Source organism: Panthera uncia, chromosome B4 (genome assembly GCF_023721935.1).
Source record: "Panthera uncia isolate 11264 chromosome B4, Puncia_PCG_1.0, whole genome shotgun sequence".
NCBI lineage: Eukaryota > Metazoa > Chordata > Mammalia > Carnivora > Felidae > Panthera > Panthera uncia.
The window spans coordinates 77,602,518-77,619,168 of NC_064809.1; the positions used below are offsets into that span (position 1 = coordinate 77,602,518).

General features: G+C 45.4%; 1 protein-coding gene across 4 annotated transcripts; it reads right to left on the reverse strand.

Moving 5' to 3' along the window:
- Positions 1-6,769: 6,769 nt before the first annotated feature.
- On the reverse strand, positions 6,770-15,674 carry ATP5MC2 (ATP synthase membrane subunit c locus 2). Of its 4 annotated transcripts, XM_049625624.1 has the most exons (6): positions 15,133-15,160; positions 14,795-14,927; positions 12,009-12,078; positions 10,701-10,790; positions 9,963-10,156; positions 6,770-7,936 (listed from the first exon to the last, which is right to left on the reverse strand). In XM_049625624.1, exons 1-6 carry the CDS (start codon positions 15,155-15,157, stop codon positions 7,822-7,824), a joined length of 627 nt encoding a protein of 208 aa, XP_049481581.1. In that variant the 5' UTR covers positions 15,158-15,160; the 3' UTR covers positions 6,770-7,821. The 4 variants fall into 4 exon arrangements, with proteins under 4 accessions (XP_049481581.1, XP_049481582.1, XP_049481580.1 ...); XM_049625625.1 differs by lacking the exons at positions 14,795-14,927; positions 15,133-15,160 and adding an exon at positions 15,595-15,674; XM_049625623.1 differs by lacking the exon at positions 14,795-14,927 and having other exon boundaries at positions 10,713-10,790; positions 15,133-15,407.
- Positions 15,675-16,651: the final 977 nt, after the last annotated feature.

Below are 16,651 nucleotides of genomic sequence, written 5' to 3' on the forward strand. Positions count from 1 at the left end.
TGTTAAACCACTCAGTTTGTGGTACTTTGTTCTGGTAGCCCTAGCAAACTAATGCACCATGGACAAATTATTCTATTTTGCTAATCCCTAGTGTCCCAATCTGTAAAATGGGGTAATTGTATCTACCTAATAGGTGGTCATGAAGATTAAAAGAAATGGCATTTGTAAAACACTTGGCATAAGCAGGCAATACATAAATAGTATTTTACATTTGTGAGACATTAATGCTACCCAAAGAAAATGGGACATTTCTGGAGATTTTTGGATTGCCCACAACTATCAGCATCATGTGCAACACAATCAAAAAGTAACAGGATAAAGCGGCACCTGGATAGCTCAGTCGGTTAAGCGTCTGACTCTAGATTTTTGGCCCAGGTCATTATCTCATGATTCCTGAGTTCGAGCCCCACTTCGGGCTCCGAACTGATAGTGTGGAGCCTGCTTGGGATCCTCTCTTCCTCTCTCTCTGCCCCTCCCTCCCACTCTCTCTCAAAATAAATAAAAAATAAACTTAAAAAAAAGAGTAACAGAATGAATAAGATAATCTTGGAATCCCTTTTTCCTGTTTGATTCGTTAGAAAGGAGTGCCGGGATTGTCTTGCTGTCTGTGGGATAGAACACTAGTACAAGAACCACAAGCATCCTCAAAGGCAGGAAGATTGAGGCTAACTAACATCCTGTGGTGGGGTCAAGTTGGAAAGGGAAGGAGGTGAACAAAGCTAAAGAATGGGCGAGATACCTTAGGCCTCCAGGCTTCCCAGCTCACTTCCTTAGGTAAAAAATTTAGGCCAGGGATTGTCCTCTCCTCAGCTCCATAAGGGAAACCCAACAGAGGCCTCACCAGTCTCTGGAACGCCTAGTCCTTTCAAGCAGGGAGTCCCTTGCCAAAGCAAACAATCCCAGCTCTACGATTGTGCTCTGGCTGGGGTAGGGGAGAACAAAGATCCCTTTCTTTGCTTCCCCAACTCTATGGCTCCAGCCAAAGGCACTGTTTACACAATCTTCCCTGGTGAAGAATTTGTTCCTTTTCTCTCTCTAGGTTGCAGCTGGAAAAGATTGACTCCCTTCTCGCCTGTTTCTTTTCCCCAGATCTCTGGTCAGGAAAAGTGCCCAATACCTGAACCTCCCACCCTCAGACAGGATGTCAGCACACTTAGCAGTAACTCTAGGCCCTTTTGTGATGTGACAGGGAACCTCGAAGTTTTCATGGCAGAAAGCTTATCTGGCTGGGAAAGGAAAGCTGGCTGGAGAGACCGGGAGACTAATTTGTCTCCATTCCAATTCTGTTTATTCCTCTTTTATTCCCAAAGGATTCCTAGGCTTTCCCAAGTCCATTTGTACAACTGAATCCAATAATCAAAATCCAGGGCAGAGCTGGCTTCCTTCTTTAAAAGGATGATAATGTGGGTAGGATGAAAATAGTGTTTTCTAAGGGGAAAAGTTTTTCTTTAGTCTTTAGTTTAATTCCAACGGTACATGTTTCCCTCAAGCCCTAAAACAAAGCAAGGAGGAGGAAAGGAAGCCCCAGAGTGGTGGAGTCTAATTTTAGCACTGGCAGAGAATCCTAGTGTTAAGTTACTCCTGGTAAATTAGTAACCAAGAAAGAGCAGAGATAGAGACAATTTATAAGATCTTGCGTGCCAAAAAGAAGTTTTAAAATCTAATTTTGGGGCACCTGGGTGGCTCAGTGGGTTAAGCATCCGACTTCAGCTCAGGTCATGATCTCACAGTTGGTGGGTTTGAGCCCTGCATCTGTCTCTCCGCTGTCAGCACAGAGCCCACTTCAGATCCTGTCTCCCTCTCTCTCTGCCCCTTTCCTGCGCACGTGCACTCTTTCCCTTAAAAATAAACATTAAAAAATTTTTTTAATCTAATTCCACTTATTTCAATGACATCTCCAGGAGGCGCATCTCAAGGAAACCTGCTCATTTCACACCAGGGAAGGAACTTGAAGCATAAGAAGACTGTACCAAAAGTGACTTGAACCCAGGATTCTGGGACTTTCAATCTGCTCATTTCTATAGGGCCAAGCTGCTTTCTGAAAATTTTATAGGTCTTTTGCACTGCACAAATTTTCCTGAGCTAAATCCCTACTGACTATTCCCTTGTTGCTATGGGAGTTATAGGCTAGCTGTTTGTTAGCCTTTGCAGCTATGTTTTGGAAACTTAAAGTCCTCGCTCCAAATGCTGGGAGATGAGAATGGAAAGGCCTTAAAGGTACAAAAGGGATGCAAGTCTGTCTGGTCTCAGATACCACCCATACACACACATAACTCCCCTTGCCCCGCAAGATCTGCAGAGTTGGTTTCTGTAAAAGCAGCTACATGATTCCTGGAAGGCTCTAATCTACAATGGTTAAAAATATCCATCTTGAGGGCAGAGCTGAGCCAACTAAACTGAGCCTGTCCAGATACCCAGGAAATGAGCAGTGGGGTAAAATGAACCCAGGGGGAGGCAAAATGCTACTTATCTGCAAGTTAACAACAAGGATGGTAATTGTAAGAAAAACAGGCTAATCACCTTCACTGAGAAATCTGAAAAACTGTCTAATCTGTCTTTCCCTCTCCACCAATGGTATTGTGGCTCCTATACCTTGTGGTGTGATATAATATAGGCAGCTTTGGTCATGGGTTTCTATCTGGTTTTATTACTTTCTGCCTAGGTAATCTCAAGGACCGAGTCATCACTGTTGAATCTGAGTCTCCGTTTTCTCATCTTTTAAAACAAGAAAAAATGTCTATTTCGTACAAATGAAATGACTATGGTAGAAGACCATGGTATACAATTTGTGTTTAAAGGTCTTTCCTTCTTTAGCCTTTCTGAGCTAGATTAGATTCAATGAAGTCAAGAGGCAGAGGGTCAGAGAAGTCAATTTTTGGATTTTTTCTCAGCGCAAGATTCAGATGAAACGTTACTCCTTTTCCAGATTGAAAGGTTGCATTTGTGTAAGCTTTCTATTGCTACATAACAAATTATCATAAACTTAGTGGTTTAAAACAACATCCATTTATCACCTTACTGTTCCATCATAAATCCAGGAAGCCTTGATCATCTTCTCTGCTTAGGGTCTCACAGAGCCAAAGTCGAGGAAGGTGTTGACTGGGCTGGAATCTTAAGAGGTTTTGAGGAAACAAGCACTTCCAAGTTCATTTAGGCTGTTGCCAGAAGTCAGTTCCTTGCAGTTGTAGGACTGAGGTCCCCACTTCCTTGCTGGCTCCTGTTTAGGGGGTCAATTTCAGCTCGCAGAGGCCACCTTTCAGTCCTTGCCTGTGGTCCCCTAGGTCTTCAAAGCCAGCAATGGCACCTTGAATCCTCAAATCTCTCGTTTCTCTTTCTGCCACCAGACTAAGAAAACTCTTTGCTTTTAAGGGTTCATGTGATTAGATCACACCCACACAGATAATCTATCTCAGTCAACTGTGCCATGTTAATGTAACAAAACCACACGTATCATATCCCATCAAATTCACAGGTTCTGGGGATTCAAGCAGGACATATTTAGGGGAGTCATTAAAAAATTCCTGCCTACCCCAGCACTTATTCAAAAGTTGAAAGGAAAGAATCTCTTATGGGGTAAGGGGACAAAGAAAGTGGCAACAAACTATCTAACCATTCACGCTAATAAGAGAAGCCAAGCATTTGAGAGAGAGGTCTGACCTCATCCTTGTATTCTACCCATCATGCCTTCTGCCATTTCTAAGGTTGCTAGTTTGATCACAATATACTTCCTAACATTCACAGTACCTGGAGCTAAATCCTCAAAAATAATAACATTTTAAAGAATGCTTGGGGACTAAAAAAATCACCTTGTATTTTAATTTTTCCTCATCAAACAGTGAGAACACCAAGCCGTCCAAGAGTGTGTCCTAAGAATTCATGTTGGAAAATGCATGATAATTTTAGATATGACTCAATAAAGACAATTTCTTTGCTCAAAAAGAGGATGGGACAATATAATCTCCTCACCAGTGTGATGCTACTCCTCTCCCTTTTTCTATTTCAGAATTCAACCTGAATATTCTTTCACCTCATTTCTCTTCAAAGGATGTAAGACACAGAGCAGTCTCTAGGTTCCTGGACACCAACTTATGCTAAATTATCAGTGTTGTTCCTGAATATGTATCTCATCCTGATGACCTGATAAAGCCTTAAATTAATAAATCCATCTGGAAAGGGAGGCTGCAACAGGGTTACTCATTATTGCTGTTTAGCATTTAGAGGATCTCCAAAGGACATCGTCTTCCTCCCTAAATGGCATTCTTCCCCTGGTTCTGAAGAAATGCAAAGGACTCTTGAAAAAACTAAGGCAGAAGAGGGAAGCAAGCCTCGCTATCTTCAGCATCCCTGGGTTCTCTCTCAGATGGATTATGGCTAGACTTTATAAATTTTGGATGGTCAGTTCCCTTTTCTATGCCAACCATAGAAAAAGGAGAAGCTATCTCCAAAATGCCTGTGATATGCCCTGAGGTCCATGGGGAATGAGAAAGCAAATAATAATTATATATTGAATTTTGAAGGTACCATCCTTTCCTTTTCTTGGACCTGTGTCTATGCACATAATTCCTGAGATGAACATTATTATCCCTATTCAATAGATGAGGAGAAACTGAGGTCCTAGAAAGTTACTGGGTAGTGATCTGTCCAACATCACAGTGGCCATGGTAGAAGAGATTAGAACATTTCCCAATATACCTGAAACTAATGTAACACTGTGGTCCACTATACTTTATTTATGTTTATTTATTTTTGAAGGAGAGAAAGAGCATGAACAAGGGAGGGGCAGAGAGAGAGAGGGAGACACAGAATCTGAAGCAGGCTCCAGGCTCTGAGCTGCCAGTACAGAGCCTGATGCGGAGCTTGAACTCACAGCCATGAGTTCATGACCTGAGCCGAAGTCAGATGCTTAACTGAGCCACCAAGGTGCCCCCAATATACTTTAAAAAAATATCTGATTTCAAATCATGGGCTCTTTCTAAACTACAAGGGCAAGTAGAAAACTTTCATTACAAGGGCACCTGGGTGGCTCAGTCGGTTAAGTGTCTGACTTCGGCTCAGGTCATGATCTCATGGCTCATGAGCCCCAGGTTGGGATCTGTGCTGACAGCTCAGAGCCTGGAGCCTGCTTCGGATTCTGTGTCCCTCTCTCTCTCTCTCTCTCTCTCTCTCTCTCTCTGCCCCTCCCCCACTCACACTCTGTCTCTCCCTCTCTCTCAAGAATAAACATTAACAATTTTTTTGAGAGAGAGAAAAAAAAGCTTTCATTACATAATGTGATCAAAGTTGGAAAGATCTCTAGGAAATTTGCTCTTGGACCCTCTACTGAAACATAGCACTCCTCTTCTCCAGGTTATTAGTAGCTTTGGCTGCCAGCGAATTATCTCCTGGGGCTTGAAAAAGAGAGGTTGCCTTGACTCCTCCTGAAGAAATTTGCTTCCAAGCTTCTTGCAACACCATCTCATCATTCACCTCAGCGAGAACAAAAACACAAGGCCACTAAACCTTGAGTTCTCCAAGCACCTAAGCTGATAAGGGATTAGCTAGAATCTATCCCAAAGAAAGGGCCAAGAGAGAAAGAAAACAGGATACTGGATGACTCAGAAAGGGGATGATCAGCGGACCGACCAGACATACAAATTCAAGACCAAAAGAGAGGTCTATTCTTCATCTCAAAATATATAGATACCTTCCACCTACTCTTGGCTCGAGCTGTTCTGGTGAAAGCCCCACTTAGAGCCCCACAGCCCACAATACACTTAGCTGGGAACAGTATAGCAATCTGGAAGCAAACCGTGGATAGGATCCCTCTCAACCCTTGATCACAACAGCAAAAGGACAAGGGTGAAAGATTTTGGATGACCTGCTTTCTGAGAATGTTTACTCTGGGGTTAAGTCTCCACCCTGGGCTTTAATTTTATAGTCCTCAATTAAACCAAAAGAAAAACTGTTGTGATCATTCACATTATCACGAAAGGACTTTAACCCAGTTACTTGAAGCGTGCGTTGTGTATCTAAAAGTGTATCCAGCCTTTAGAAAATACAATTCTTGGGGCACCTGGGTGGCTCAGTTGGTTGAGCGTCCGACTTCAGCTCAGGTCATGAACTCGCGGTCTGAGTTTGAGCCCTGCGTCAGGCTCTGTGCTGACAGCTCAGAGCCTGAAGCCTGCTTCAGATTCTGTGTGTGTGTGTGTCTCTCTCTCTGCCCCTCCCCTGCTCATGCTGTCTCTCAAAAATAAATGTTAAAAAAAATTAAAAAAAAATACAATTCTTTACTTTTTACTAACCTCACTGTCCAAAGTCCCTCTTGAGGGGGATTTTTAAGGGAAAAGGTTTACTTTGCTTATTCTGCCCTTTCCTTCATGCTTGGGAAAATAAGTCACTGGCAACACTGGGCTTGGGGAGTCCCACAGGATCGAGTATGGTAGTCTGACACCCTGATTAGAAGATGTGATCCTTGCTCTAGCTCCAGCTCAGCTACTGAATGTTCCTGAGAATCCTTTGACTTTTCAAAGTCTCAGTTTCCTCATTTTTGAAGTGAGGTGGATGGGTGAGATGACCAAGTAAAAAATTTGACAAAGATATTACTGAGAGGGATGACTGGGTGACTCCGTCCGCTATGCATTTGACTTTGGCGCAGGTCATGATCTCACGAGTTCAATCCCTGCATTGGGCTCTACGCTGACAGCTCAAGAGCTTGGAGCCTGCTTCGGATTCTGTCTCTCTCTTCTCTGCCTCTCCCTCGCTCATGCTCTCTCTCAAAAATAAACATTAAAAAAAAATATATTGCTGAGATACATCATGCTAAATACTGTTAGGGATACAAAATGAACATGACATAGTCCCTTCAAAAAACCAACAGTCTAACTTGGAAGATAAAGGACACACATGTACATAGCAAATCCACAATTTACACAGACCCTAAGCATTATAAAGGATACAACATGATCTACAGTCCTTTATTTGAGTTAATGCTCATTTGACTGATGGTACATGGAAACCAGATGAAAAGTTTCATGGAGTAAGAGGTAGCATTTAAACTCAGTCTTTAAAGACAACAGGGAGTTTGAAAAAGAGGAAAGTGAGCAAAGATTCAGGAAAAAGAAAGCAGAGATGGCCAAAGGGCAAGGCGTGAAGATAAGGACAGGAAAGAGGGAAAAGTATTTAAAAAATGACAATACCACTTTGGGTAGAGTATGGGAATAATAAAAGATAAAGCCAAGAAAGCTGAGGGCAGACTGTTATTGAATTGGTAAATAACAAAAACTAGTCTTATACTTAAGAATTAACCTGGTAGTGGTGGGCAGAAGTAAATGCTAGAGGGAAGAGACTGGAGGCAGAAGGCCAGTTAAAAGGTTACTGCAACAGACCAAGTGGGTGGCAAGGAGGCCGAGCCAGGATAGTAGCAGTGGCAACAGAGAGCCCATTAGTCAAAATGTTAAGCCACTGCTGTTCGTTTCTACTGACCCAGTCCTCCAAGATAACAGGCCATCCCCAGTGAAAATTATTAAAAAGGAGTGCTAATTTGAATAAAGCTTTCCTGACACAGAGAATAAAGAACAAGTGAGCCCAGACTCATGGTGAACTTAGAACTGTCACCACCCTCCAGGCCTTACACTCTCACCAAGGCACTCAGCCAACTAAGAAGAACAAATATACACAGGAGACACAAGAAAAGATCTTATTAATACAGTATTTATTTGTCTTCCCTCTGTCAAACCCTGAGCCAACCATTTTCCCCAGGCTGCCTGGGGAGGTATATGAAAAGGAACATACAGGGCAGACATGACACGGGAAAAAGACCTATGGGAGGTGGAGACGGCTCCTTCACATGGCGAAGAGGATGAGAAAGGCCACCATCAGGCAAAATAGCCCCATGGCCTCCGAGAGGGCAAAGCCCAGAATGGCGTAGGAGAAGAGCTGCTGCTTCAGAGAGGGGTTCCTGGGAGAAGGGGAGGAGAAAAGACTGAATTTCTAGTCCACACAAAGAAAAAGATAAACATCAAAGGTGGGCTCGGGGAAAATTCATCTCCTCAAGCTCATCTTATGTAATGAGTCTCTCATGGTGGCACCATCAGGCCCCAATTCCTGCCGGATCCATCAAGGGCTCTATAGAGACTGAGTGATGGGAGTGGACAATCCAAAATTCCTTAACATGGCCCAGGTACAAACATAACCTCCTCTAGTGGATCACCCATAGCATAACTTAAGACCTCTGGGCCTGGACCTTTAACTATCCAGGGCTCAACCAGGATGGAACAGGTATCCAGAGTGGCAGAATCTATCAGAGCAGTGTTCTGAAACTTGAAGGAGCAGAACCCCAATAAAAAAATGTATAAAAGCCGAACTACAATGTTAAAAAAGTGGGGGATTTTAAAGGTTTGGTCTCCTCTTTATTCTTTAGATGGTCTTTGGGCATACTTCAGAACTCTATGGCCTGCTGAAACACAACCAGAAAAACCTTCTACAATGGGGTTTTTCTAGTGATGTTCCATAAAGCCAGGGGACACACTACCTTCTTTCACTTCAAACTAGTTAAAGATTTTGGGCTTTAAGAAATGCGGGGAGAAGGGGGGGGTGCCTGTGTGGCTCAATCGGTTGAGTGTCTTGACTCTTGATTTCGGTCATGACCTCACGGTTGGTGGGACTGAACCCTGAGTCCAGCTCTGTGCTGCTGGTGTGGAGCCCACATGGGATTCTCTCCCTCTCTGTCCCTCCTCTGCTTGTGTGTACACATACTCTCTCTCTCAAAATAAACTTAAAAAAAAAAAAAAGCCTACAAATGGTCTGTGGGGTTTAGATTATGAGTCAAAATGGGATAAAGATAAGTCTTCCAACTTTGAAAGTCAATATATAATTTCTATTTCCCTTACTCTGTCACCTCTGGAAGGCTTGATGGATAAGGTAAAGCAATGCCAGCTTTTAATGTTTATTTATTTTTGAGACAGAGAGAGACAGAGCATGAACGGGGGAGGGTCAGAGAGAGGGAGACACAGAATCTGAAACAGGCTCCAGGCTCTGAGCTGTCAGCACAGAGCCCGACATGGGGCTCGAACTCACGGACCGTGAGATCATGACCTGAGCCGAAGTCTCGGCCACTTAACCGACTGAGCCACCCAGGCGCCCCGCAATGCCAGCTAACAGAACTGTGGATGCAGAAGCAGTCAGGCTTCTTGTTTCATATACATCCTAAAAAATAAACCTATTTCCTCAAAGGCATTAAGAGAACTTGCAGGTCTCTAGAGGATTAATTTAGTTCTAACAGTGAGTTGCCTGGGGTTGGTGGGGACTAAACAGTCCCAAGTGTCAGGAAGCTGTGGGGCTGGCTGCAAAGGCAGTTTTCCCAGGAGTGATGGGGGGGGGGGGGGGGGGTGTCGGGAATTCCCAGGGATGGGGAAAAACAGTAAAGAAACCACTATGCTGACTTCAGGCTCTAGATCAGTGGTAGCCAACTTTCTCCGTAAAGAGCTAGATAGTAAATGTTTTAGATGCTGTGGGTCACATACGGTCTCTTTTTCATGACCTTTTAAAAATGTTAAACCCATTCTTAGCTCAGCTATACAAAAAACAGGCGGTGGCTCGATATGGCCCTCCACCTCAGTTTGCTGACTCCTACTCTAAACCAAAGCTTTTCAATAGAATTTTCCAATATGGTAGCCACTAGTCACACGTGGCCACCTAGCCACATTATAAGTACACAAAATTTAAACTTTGTGTACTTTTAGTTAATTAAATTTTTATTTATTTTTATGTAACGTCTGTGCCCAATATGGGGCTCGAACTCATGACCTGAGATGAAGAGTCACATGTCCTACTGACTGAGCCAGCCAGGTGCCCCTAGTTAACTAAAATTTGAACTCAAATAAGTTCATGTGGCTACTGTATAGGACATATAGCTCAAGATCCCCAGAAATTTCTGCCCAGACCTCTGGAAACATATCTGAGAGCCAATTGAGGGCCCAGCTTACCTGGCATAACCAATGATGAGGCTCCCAAACACAGTCCCAATTCCAGCCCCAGAACCAGCCACCCCAACTGTGGCAGCCCCAGCCCCAATGAACTTGGCTGCTGTGTCGATGTCCCTTGAAGCAGCGCTGGTTTGGAAACCGCGGCTAGGAATAAGTGAGGTCAGGGGACGTGGGGCTGCCCAGCTGCTGAGGCTCTGTGAAGAAGATGCAGGTAGAGGATAAAGATTTTAAGAAATCCCTTTTTTGCTTCAGAAAGTTTTGTACCATTTAAACCCTTTATGCTATCACATTCCATGGCTTCTCCCCCAAACAGAAAAACTTTTAACTCCCTGGAAAATCCCCTAACATGCTGCCAAGCAGAACTCTTTGATGCAAGAGGTAGACATCAAATACCTTCAAAATTCAGGTGTGCTCTAGAAGTATAAGACTGAAGACCTAGCCTGTTCTTGGTGCCCTGAAATCATCGTCTTCCTGGGACCAACTGCCACCAAATGAAGTCAGTAAACCAGGTCACATAATGGTAGTTATCAGCAGCACACATGGGCATGCACTGCCAGTGGCAAAAACTGGAACACTAGATCATATGTGGTATCAACTGTCCTCCACCCTCACCTATAGCCAATGGCCTTGATCCTTCACTAACTTTAGTCTGTGATGATCGTCCTCAGCACTCCCCCTACTGGTGCTGCCAGGTAACCCTCTTCCCCCCTCACCCCCAACCACAGGCCCAATTTCCACCTTATAAGGTACCTCATCTGTCAGTGTCTCTGGTGGTTTTAGTGCCACTGCAGACAGTGATCGGCTCAACAGCTGAGAGGTGCTCCTGACCTAGGGGGAATGACACAAGGGCAAGAGGGTCAAGGATGGGTGTGGAGGAATTTCAGAACCACCCCAAGTTGTTTCGTGGATGCCCCATTCATTCTCTTTATCTTCGATCATTCTTTTACTTCCAGTAAATTTTAGACTCAAGAACCAAACCAGTTCTCTTGCTTCCTAGGCTTCTCCTTTAAGGGAAGAAATGTACTTCCTTTTGGGCTATGAGGTATTACCCACTCTCACCATACCCTTTTACAGGCCTCTAGAACAGGAAGAAATCTAAGCCTCAGAAGCATTTGCTTCACTCAGTGAGAGAGAGATATTTTGGTAATGGCCAACCCATAAGAGGGAAGCCAATGATTAGAGGAGCATTTTTCCCTAGACACATCCTTCAGGAAAATAGGCACAAAGATCCACGTTCAAAATTCACCCCTTCTCATAGCCTTTTCTGACTAACCCCAAACCAAAGCAGACAACACGGTAGTTAACAGCCAGGGTTTTAATCAGACAGATCTAGATTCTAATCTTAGCTTTACTTCAGCTGTGTGATCTTAGGACAAGTCACTTAAATCTTTCTAAGCCTGCTTTCTCTTCTACCAAATTGGAATGCTGTACCTCAGGGTTGATTTGAGGAATAAATGAGATTATATATACAAACTGGTAAACTCAGGTGCTCAATCAATGGTACCCCCCCTAATAATAATATCACTCCTTTTCACTTACAGATGTATAAACCAATTGCCTCCACCATCTAATCTATAAATTCTTCCATGCTGTTGCTTGTTAAGTCAAAATATTTTTCCAACGTGTATTTCCGTGTGTTTCAACTTGCCACCCAAATTGAAGCTTCTGGAGGGAACTCCCAGGTATGACTCTGACACTCAGTGCAAGATCCTGAACACAGCGTGTACTCGGTCCAAGTTAGGCTACCTACTTCATGCTTACCATTCCTGGCAGGGTTCCAGTTTACAGGCACACAGAGTTTCAAGATAGGAATAACCTGACCTTACTCGAGATTCTCATTTACACTCTTCTAACATAGTTGGATGAAAAGAATTAACTGGCCTCCAAGGGATCTGAGACAGGGGTGCCTGGTAAGCATTCACTCTCTGCTGTCAGGCTAACGCGGCAAAGGACCTTCCCTCAACCTAGCTGTGAAGAGCAACGTGTGGCAAGGAAGAAACACGATGCCCCTCTTCAAAAACTTTCCCAGAAAAGGCAAGCACTCACCAAGAAGGGGGAGGAGACGAACTTTGCACAGGTATACATTTTCAGGGGATGAGGGGCTGTGGCAGGAGAGCTGGAATTACAAAAGTAGCGCTGTAAATATTGTCCTTGTTCATCAAAGGGTATCTTTTTTTTTTTTTTTAACATTTGTTTTTGAGAGACAGAGAGAGACAGAGCATGAGTGGGGGAGGAACAGAGAGAAAGGGAGACACAGAATCCAGAACAGGCTCCAGGCTCCGAGCTGTCAGCACAGAGCCTGACGTGGGGCTCGAACCCATGAACTGTGAGATCGTGACCTGAGCCGAAGTCAGACGCTTAACTGACTGTGCCACCCAGGCGCTCCAAAGGATATCCTTAATAGCAGAAAAGGTGCTCTGTTAAATTTACATGGCCCAAACAGCACAGTAAATGACCTCAAGTCATCAGCAAAGACGGAATTAAAACCCTGAAGTCAAGGGACACCTGGCTGGCTCAGTTAAGTGTCTGACTCTTAGGTCATAATCTCACGGTTCATGGGTTTGAGCCCTTGCATCAGGCTTGCACTGACAGTGCAGAGCCCGCTTGAGAGTTTCTCTCTCTGCCCCAATATCCCCGCGTGCACATGTGCACACACACTCTCTCAGAATAAATAAACTTAAAAAATAAAACCTTAAAGTCAAGATTTTCTCCACACAGCTTCCAAGATTTCCTTATAATCAAGTGACTCCCCCTAGTCTGAACAAGCAGCCACCCGGTCTCAGCTTTAAGATTTGTTATTCATTTCTATAGCTTCACGAGTTGTGGTCAGAGGAAGTTCCCATGTCTTCTGCCTAAATTTTCCTTACTCTCTCTAAAAGGAACTCTTCTCAAGACTTCATTGTCTGGGACTAAAACTGCTGCCCTTTAAGGACTCTTGGGAGATAGCTGTTGGTGGCCAAGACCCTGGAAGGATCTCCAAAAATCTTTTTACTGAAATCCCTGGAAGTTATTGGACTCCTCAAAAGACTTCCATTTCCTACATTAATTAACAGGGCGAGGCAGACCCAGGAAGAATCCTGCCTTTACTCTAATTAGCCACGGCTGTTAACGTATTCATTTGCACCATCACACTAAGAGGCATTCTATTTTGTATGCCGAAGACCTAAAACAGAGCTGACACCCTGTAGGTGCCTAAGTTAGTAGAAATTATCTGAGAGAGGAGTGGTTAAAGACCTACAAAAAAGAATTTCTTCAAGGTCCATGTGAACTAGTTACCCGAAGGTAGGGATGGTATATGTATTAAAAAATGCATATTCAAAAAAAAATACATATTCGGGTGCCACTTTAGACCTTCGTGGACAAACTCTCTGGTGATAAGGCCCAAGTATCCTATATTTCAAACAAGCTTCTCAAGTGATCCTCAGGTACACTGGGAGCACAGTCTTTTTTGTTTTTGTTTTGTAACATTTATCTATTTATTTATTTCTAAAAAAATTTTTTTAACGTTTATTTTTGAGACAGAGAGAGACAGAGCATGAACGGGGGAGGGTCAGAGAGAGGGAGACACAGAATCGGAAGCAGGCTCCAGGCTCTGAACTGTCAGCACAGAGCCCGACGCGGGGCTCGAACTCACGGATGGTGAGATCATGACCTGAGCCTAAGTCGGCCACTTAACCGACTGAGCCACCCAGGCGCCCCGACATTTATTTATTTTTGAGAGAGAGCACAAACAGGGGAGGGGCAGAGAGGGAGACACAGAATCCGAAGCAGGCTCCAGGCTCTGAGCTGTCAGCACAGAGCCCGACGTAGTACTCGAACCCATGAACCACGAGATCATGACCTGAGTCAAAGTCTGATGCTTAACTGACTGAGCCACTCAGGTACCCCAAGAGCACATTCTTAAAATCAGTCCTGAAATGATGGTCGTGGTAGATCCAGGACTTGAAATCTCACACTTAATACTTCTTAATATGCTACAGGTTGAAATACTCAGGATTACTTAAACCTGTTAAAGGACACTTCCTTAAAGGAGTTGTACTCAATATTTTCCCAGGTCACACCTCTGAATCCAGAATCTTAGTCACTTTTGGATTAATCCATGCCTTCAACTCTTGTCCCCTGTCTTAAACTGCCCATAAGTTAACTCTAACCCAATTCTGCTGCAGACTGTAAAGGTTTTCTTGGGTCAAAATCTAAAATTTTCCTAATATTTTAAAAAAGAAGGGCTCCTGGGTGGCTCAGCCGTTTAAGTGTCTGACTCCTGATTTCGGCTCAGGTCATGAGCTCGCGGCTGGTGAGATCCAGGTCCACATCTGGCTCTGAGCTGACGGCATGGAGCCTGCTTGAGATTCTCTCTCCCTCTCTCTCAAAAAAATAAACATTAAAAAAAAAGAAAAGAAAAGAAAAGAAAAAGGAGGAGTAAAGCACCTGGCTGGCTCAGTCAATAGGGCATGTGATTCCTGAGTCCTGAGTTCAAGCCCCACGTGGGGCATAGAGCTTACTTAAAAAATAATAAACAAGTAGTTTTTTTCCCCAAGGCAATTAAACCTCAATATTATCATTCATAAAATATAGCTGGGGGGGGGGTTAAATTAAATAACGTGTAAACAGCTGAAAGTAGTGCTGACGTGTTACAAGTCCACAACAAAAGGTGGCAATTAAGGGAGCCTGCGCAAAGTACAGATGCCTCCACTGGCCACATAACCAGGCAAGTCTGGACCTGTTAGCTTACAACACCTCGGACCACAGCCTCGTCCAGAATCAGCGGGCCTACATCATCGTGAGTTTATTCCTTCGTGTAGATCAGCCGAATTAGGGGGCTGCTGACTTACCCATTCCCTTCCTTAAACCTTCTTTTCCTCTTGAGAGCAGGGCCAGGGGACTCTTGGTAGACCCTTGACAGGAAAGCTGGCCGGTGAAGACTATCCCAGGCTGCCCCACACGACTCTCTTGGGCCTGCTGCCTCTAATAGAAAACCTCGCTATTAGCCCACCACTTGTTTCCTCCAACTTCACTGGAGTGGAAGGAGGAGAAACTGGGAGACAGCCAATGGTTTCAAAGAAACCGGCCTCTTTCCTGCCATAGGTCTCCCCAGGGCAGGGCCTGAACGGAGAGGGTGTTTTGGCTGTTTTCTTCTACCACGTTCACGTTTACTTTTAAAACAGACTACCTGCTCTCTCCATTACTCGTGGCATCTGAAGTCCTGGGGCCAAGTCTGGCAGTTGCTGGGTAAGAATGGAACGAGTCAGAAAGCGAAGGGAAAGCAATAAAAAGGAGGAGAGAGCCGGAGGTTTGTGACAACTCTGAACAGTCAAGAGGATGAGACGAGAGCGTCTGCAAGGGTCGAGAGGAAAAGGTGAAAACGAGCCCTCTGGGATTGGACTTTCGCCGGCTCCAAGGCGGTCTTCCCTCCCCCCTCCCACGAGACATCCAAGATGGCGCCAGGCCCGCGCGGTTGGAGGTCACGGCACGCGGAAGGGGCAGCCCTAAGGCGCGGGAGTACCAGGCCCAAGGGAGGGCGTCAGGGCTAGGGTGGGAGCATGCAAGGTAAGGACCTCAAAGGACTCGTGCGCGGTGGGGTGTCCCGCGCGCGTGCGCGGCGCATCGCGAGCGCGAGGGCCCAAGGCCTTACCTGCTCCCAGTGCACAGAAGACAGAGAGGGGCGGGGGGAGGGCGGGAAGAGCGAAGGGAAGGCTCGGCGCAGGCGCGGCCTGAACCAACGAGTCGTTCTTCTAAGGATAGAAAAATCGCAGCGTTGAGGGTCGGCCCAGGCGCCACAGCGCCGCCTGCCAGCTTTGTGGCCGCATTCGGCCAGTCGCTCCACCTGGTGTTTGAGAGGAGAAACTGCAGGCGGAGCCGACCCTCTACAGAAATGAGGACAACTGCAGTGGAAACGGATCTGTAACGTGGCCGGAGGTTTGGTCGGCTCGGCGTTTGGGATCTTGGGACTCACGTCCCCCGTACCCAGCATGTGCAGTCACATTGTCAGCCCCGCCCACACCAGAAATTCAGTGTTAAATCACAAACACCGGGTTTGGGGTTCAGTGCCCAAATGTGGCAGAAGGAAAATGAAGTCATGGGACTCCTGTCTTCTGTCGCCCAGGGACCCTGACTTTATGGATGGGAAACCCGTTCCGTGGGCGAATAGTCAGCAAAGTGCCCCAGCTGCCTGTGGCGGCCCCGCCTTTATTTTCCTCTCTGTCTTTCTTATTCTAGCGATCAGCCGTGAGGAAACCAGCGTCATCGAACCAGAAGATAGGGGCTAATGATGATTGTGACTCAGGTGTCCTGACACTAAGCCTTCTCTCCGGAGTCCTGAGACAGTCAAGGAATAGTAGGCACCAGGGACCTGTAGTGAGGCTGTGAGGTCACTGCAGGCATGCCCGGGCCTCTGCCCAGGCTCCATCCGTGGGAGTTAAGCAGTTCCCCATGAGGTGCTCTCATGGAAGCCTCTCCGCTTCTCCCTCGTGCCCTTTTGCTCTTCCTTTCCAAAATAAATTGGGGGGGGGGGGGAAGCTCCGGCCCTCATCCCTTCTTCTAGGCCTCTTGGTCTCGGGAGACAGTTTCTGAGCAGCCCCCTTGGAAGGAGGGCAGCAGGGCCTACCCACTTTTCCTCATGCCCAAACCCCAGCTACCCAGGCATCGCGCTTGAATGCAGCACGAGAAGGACGGGGAAAGCTCACCAAACC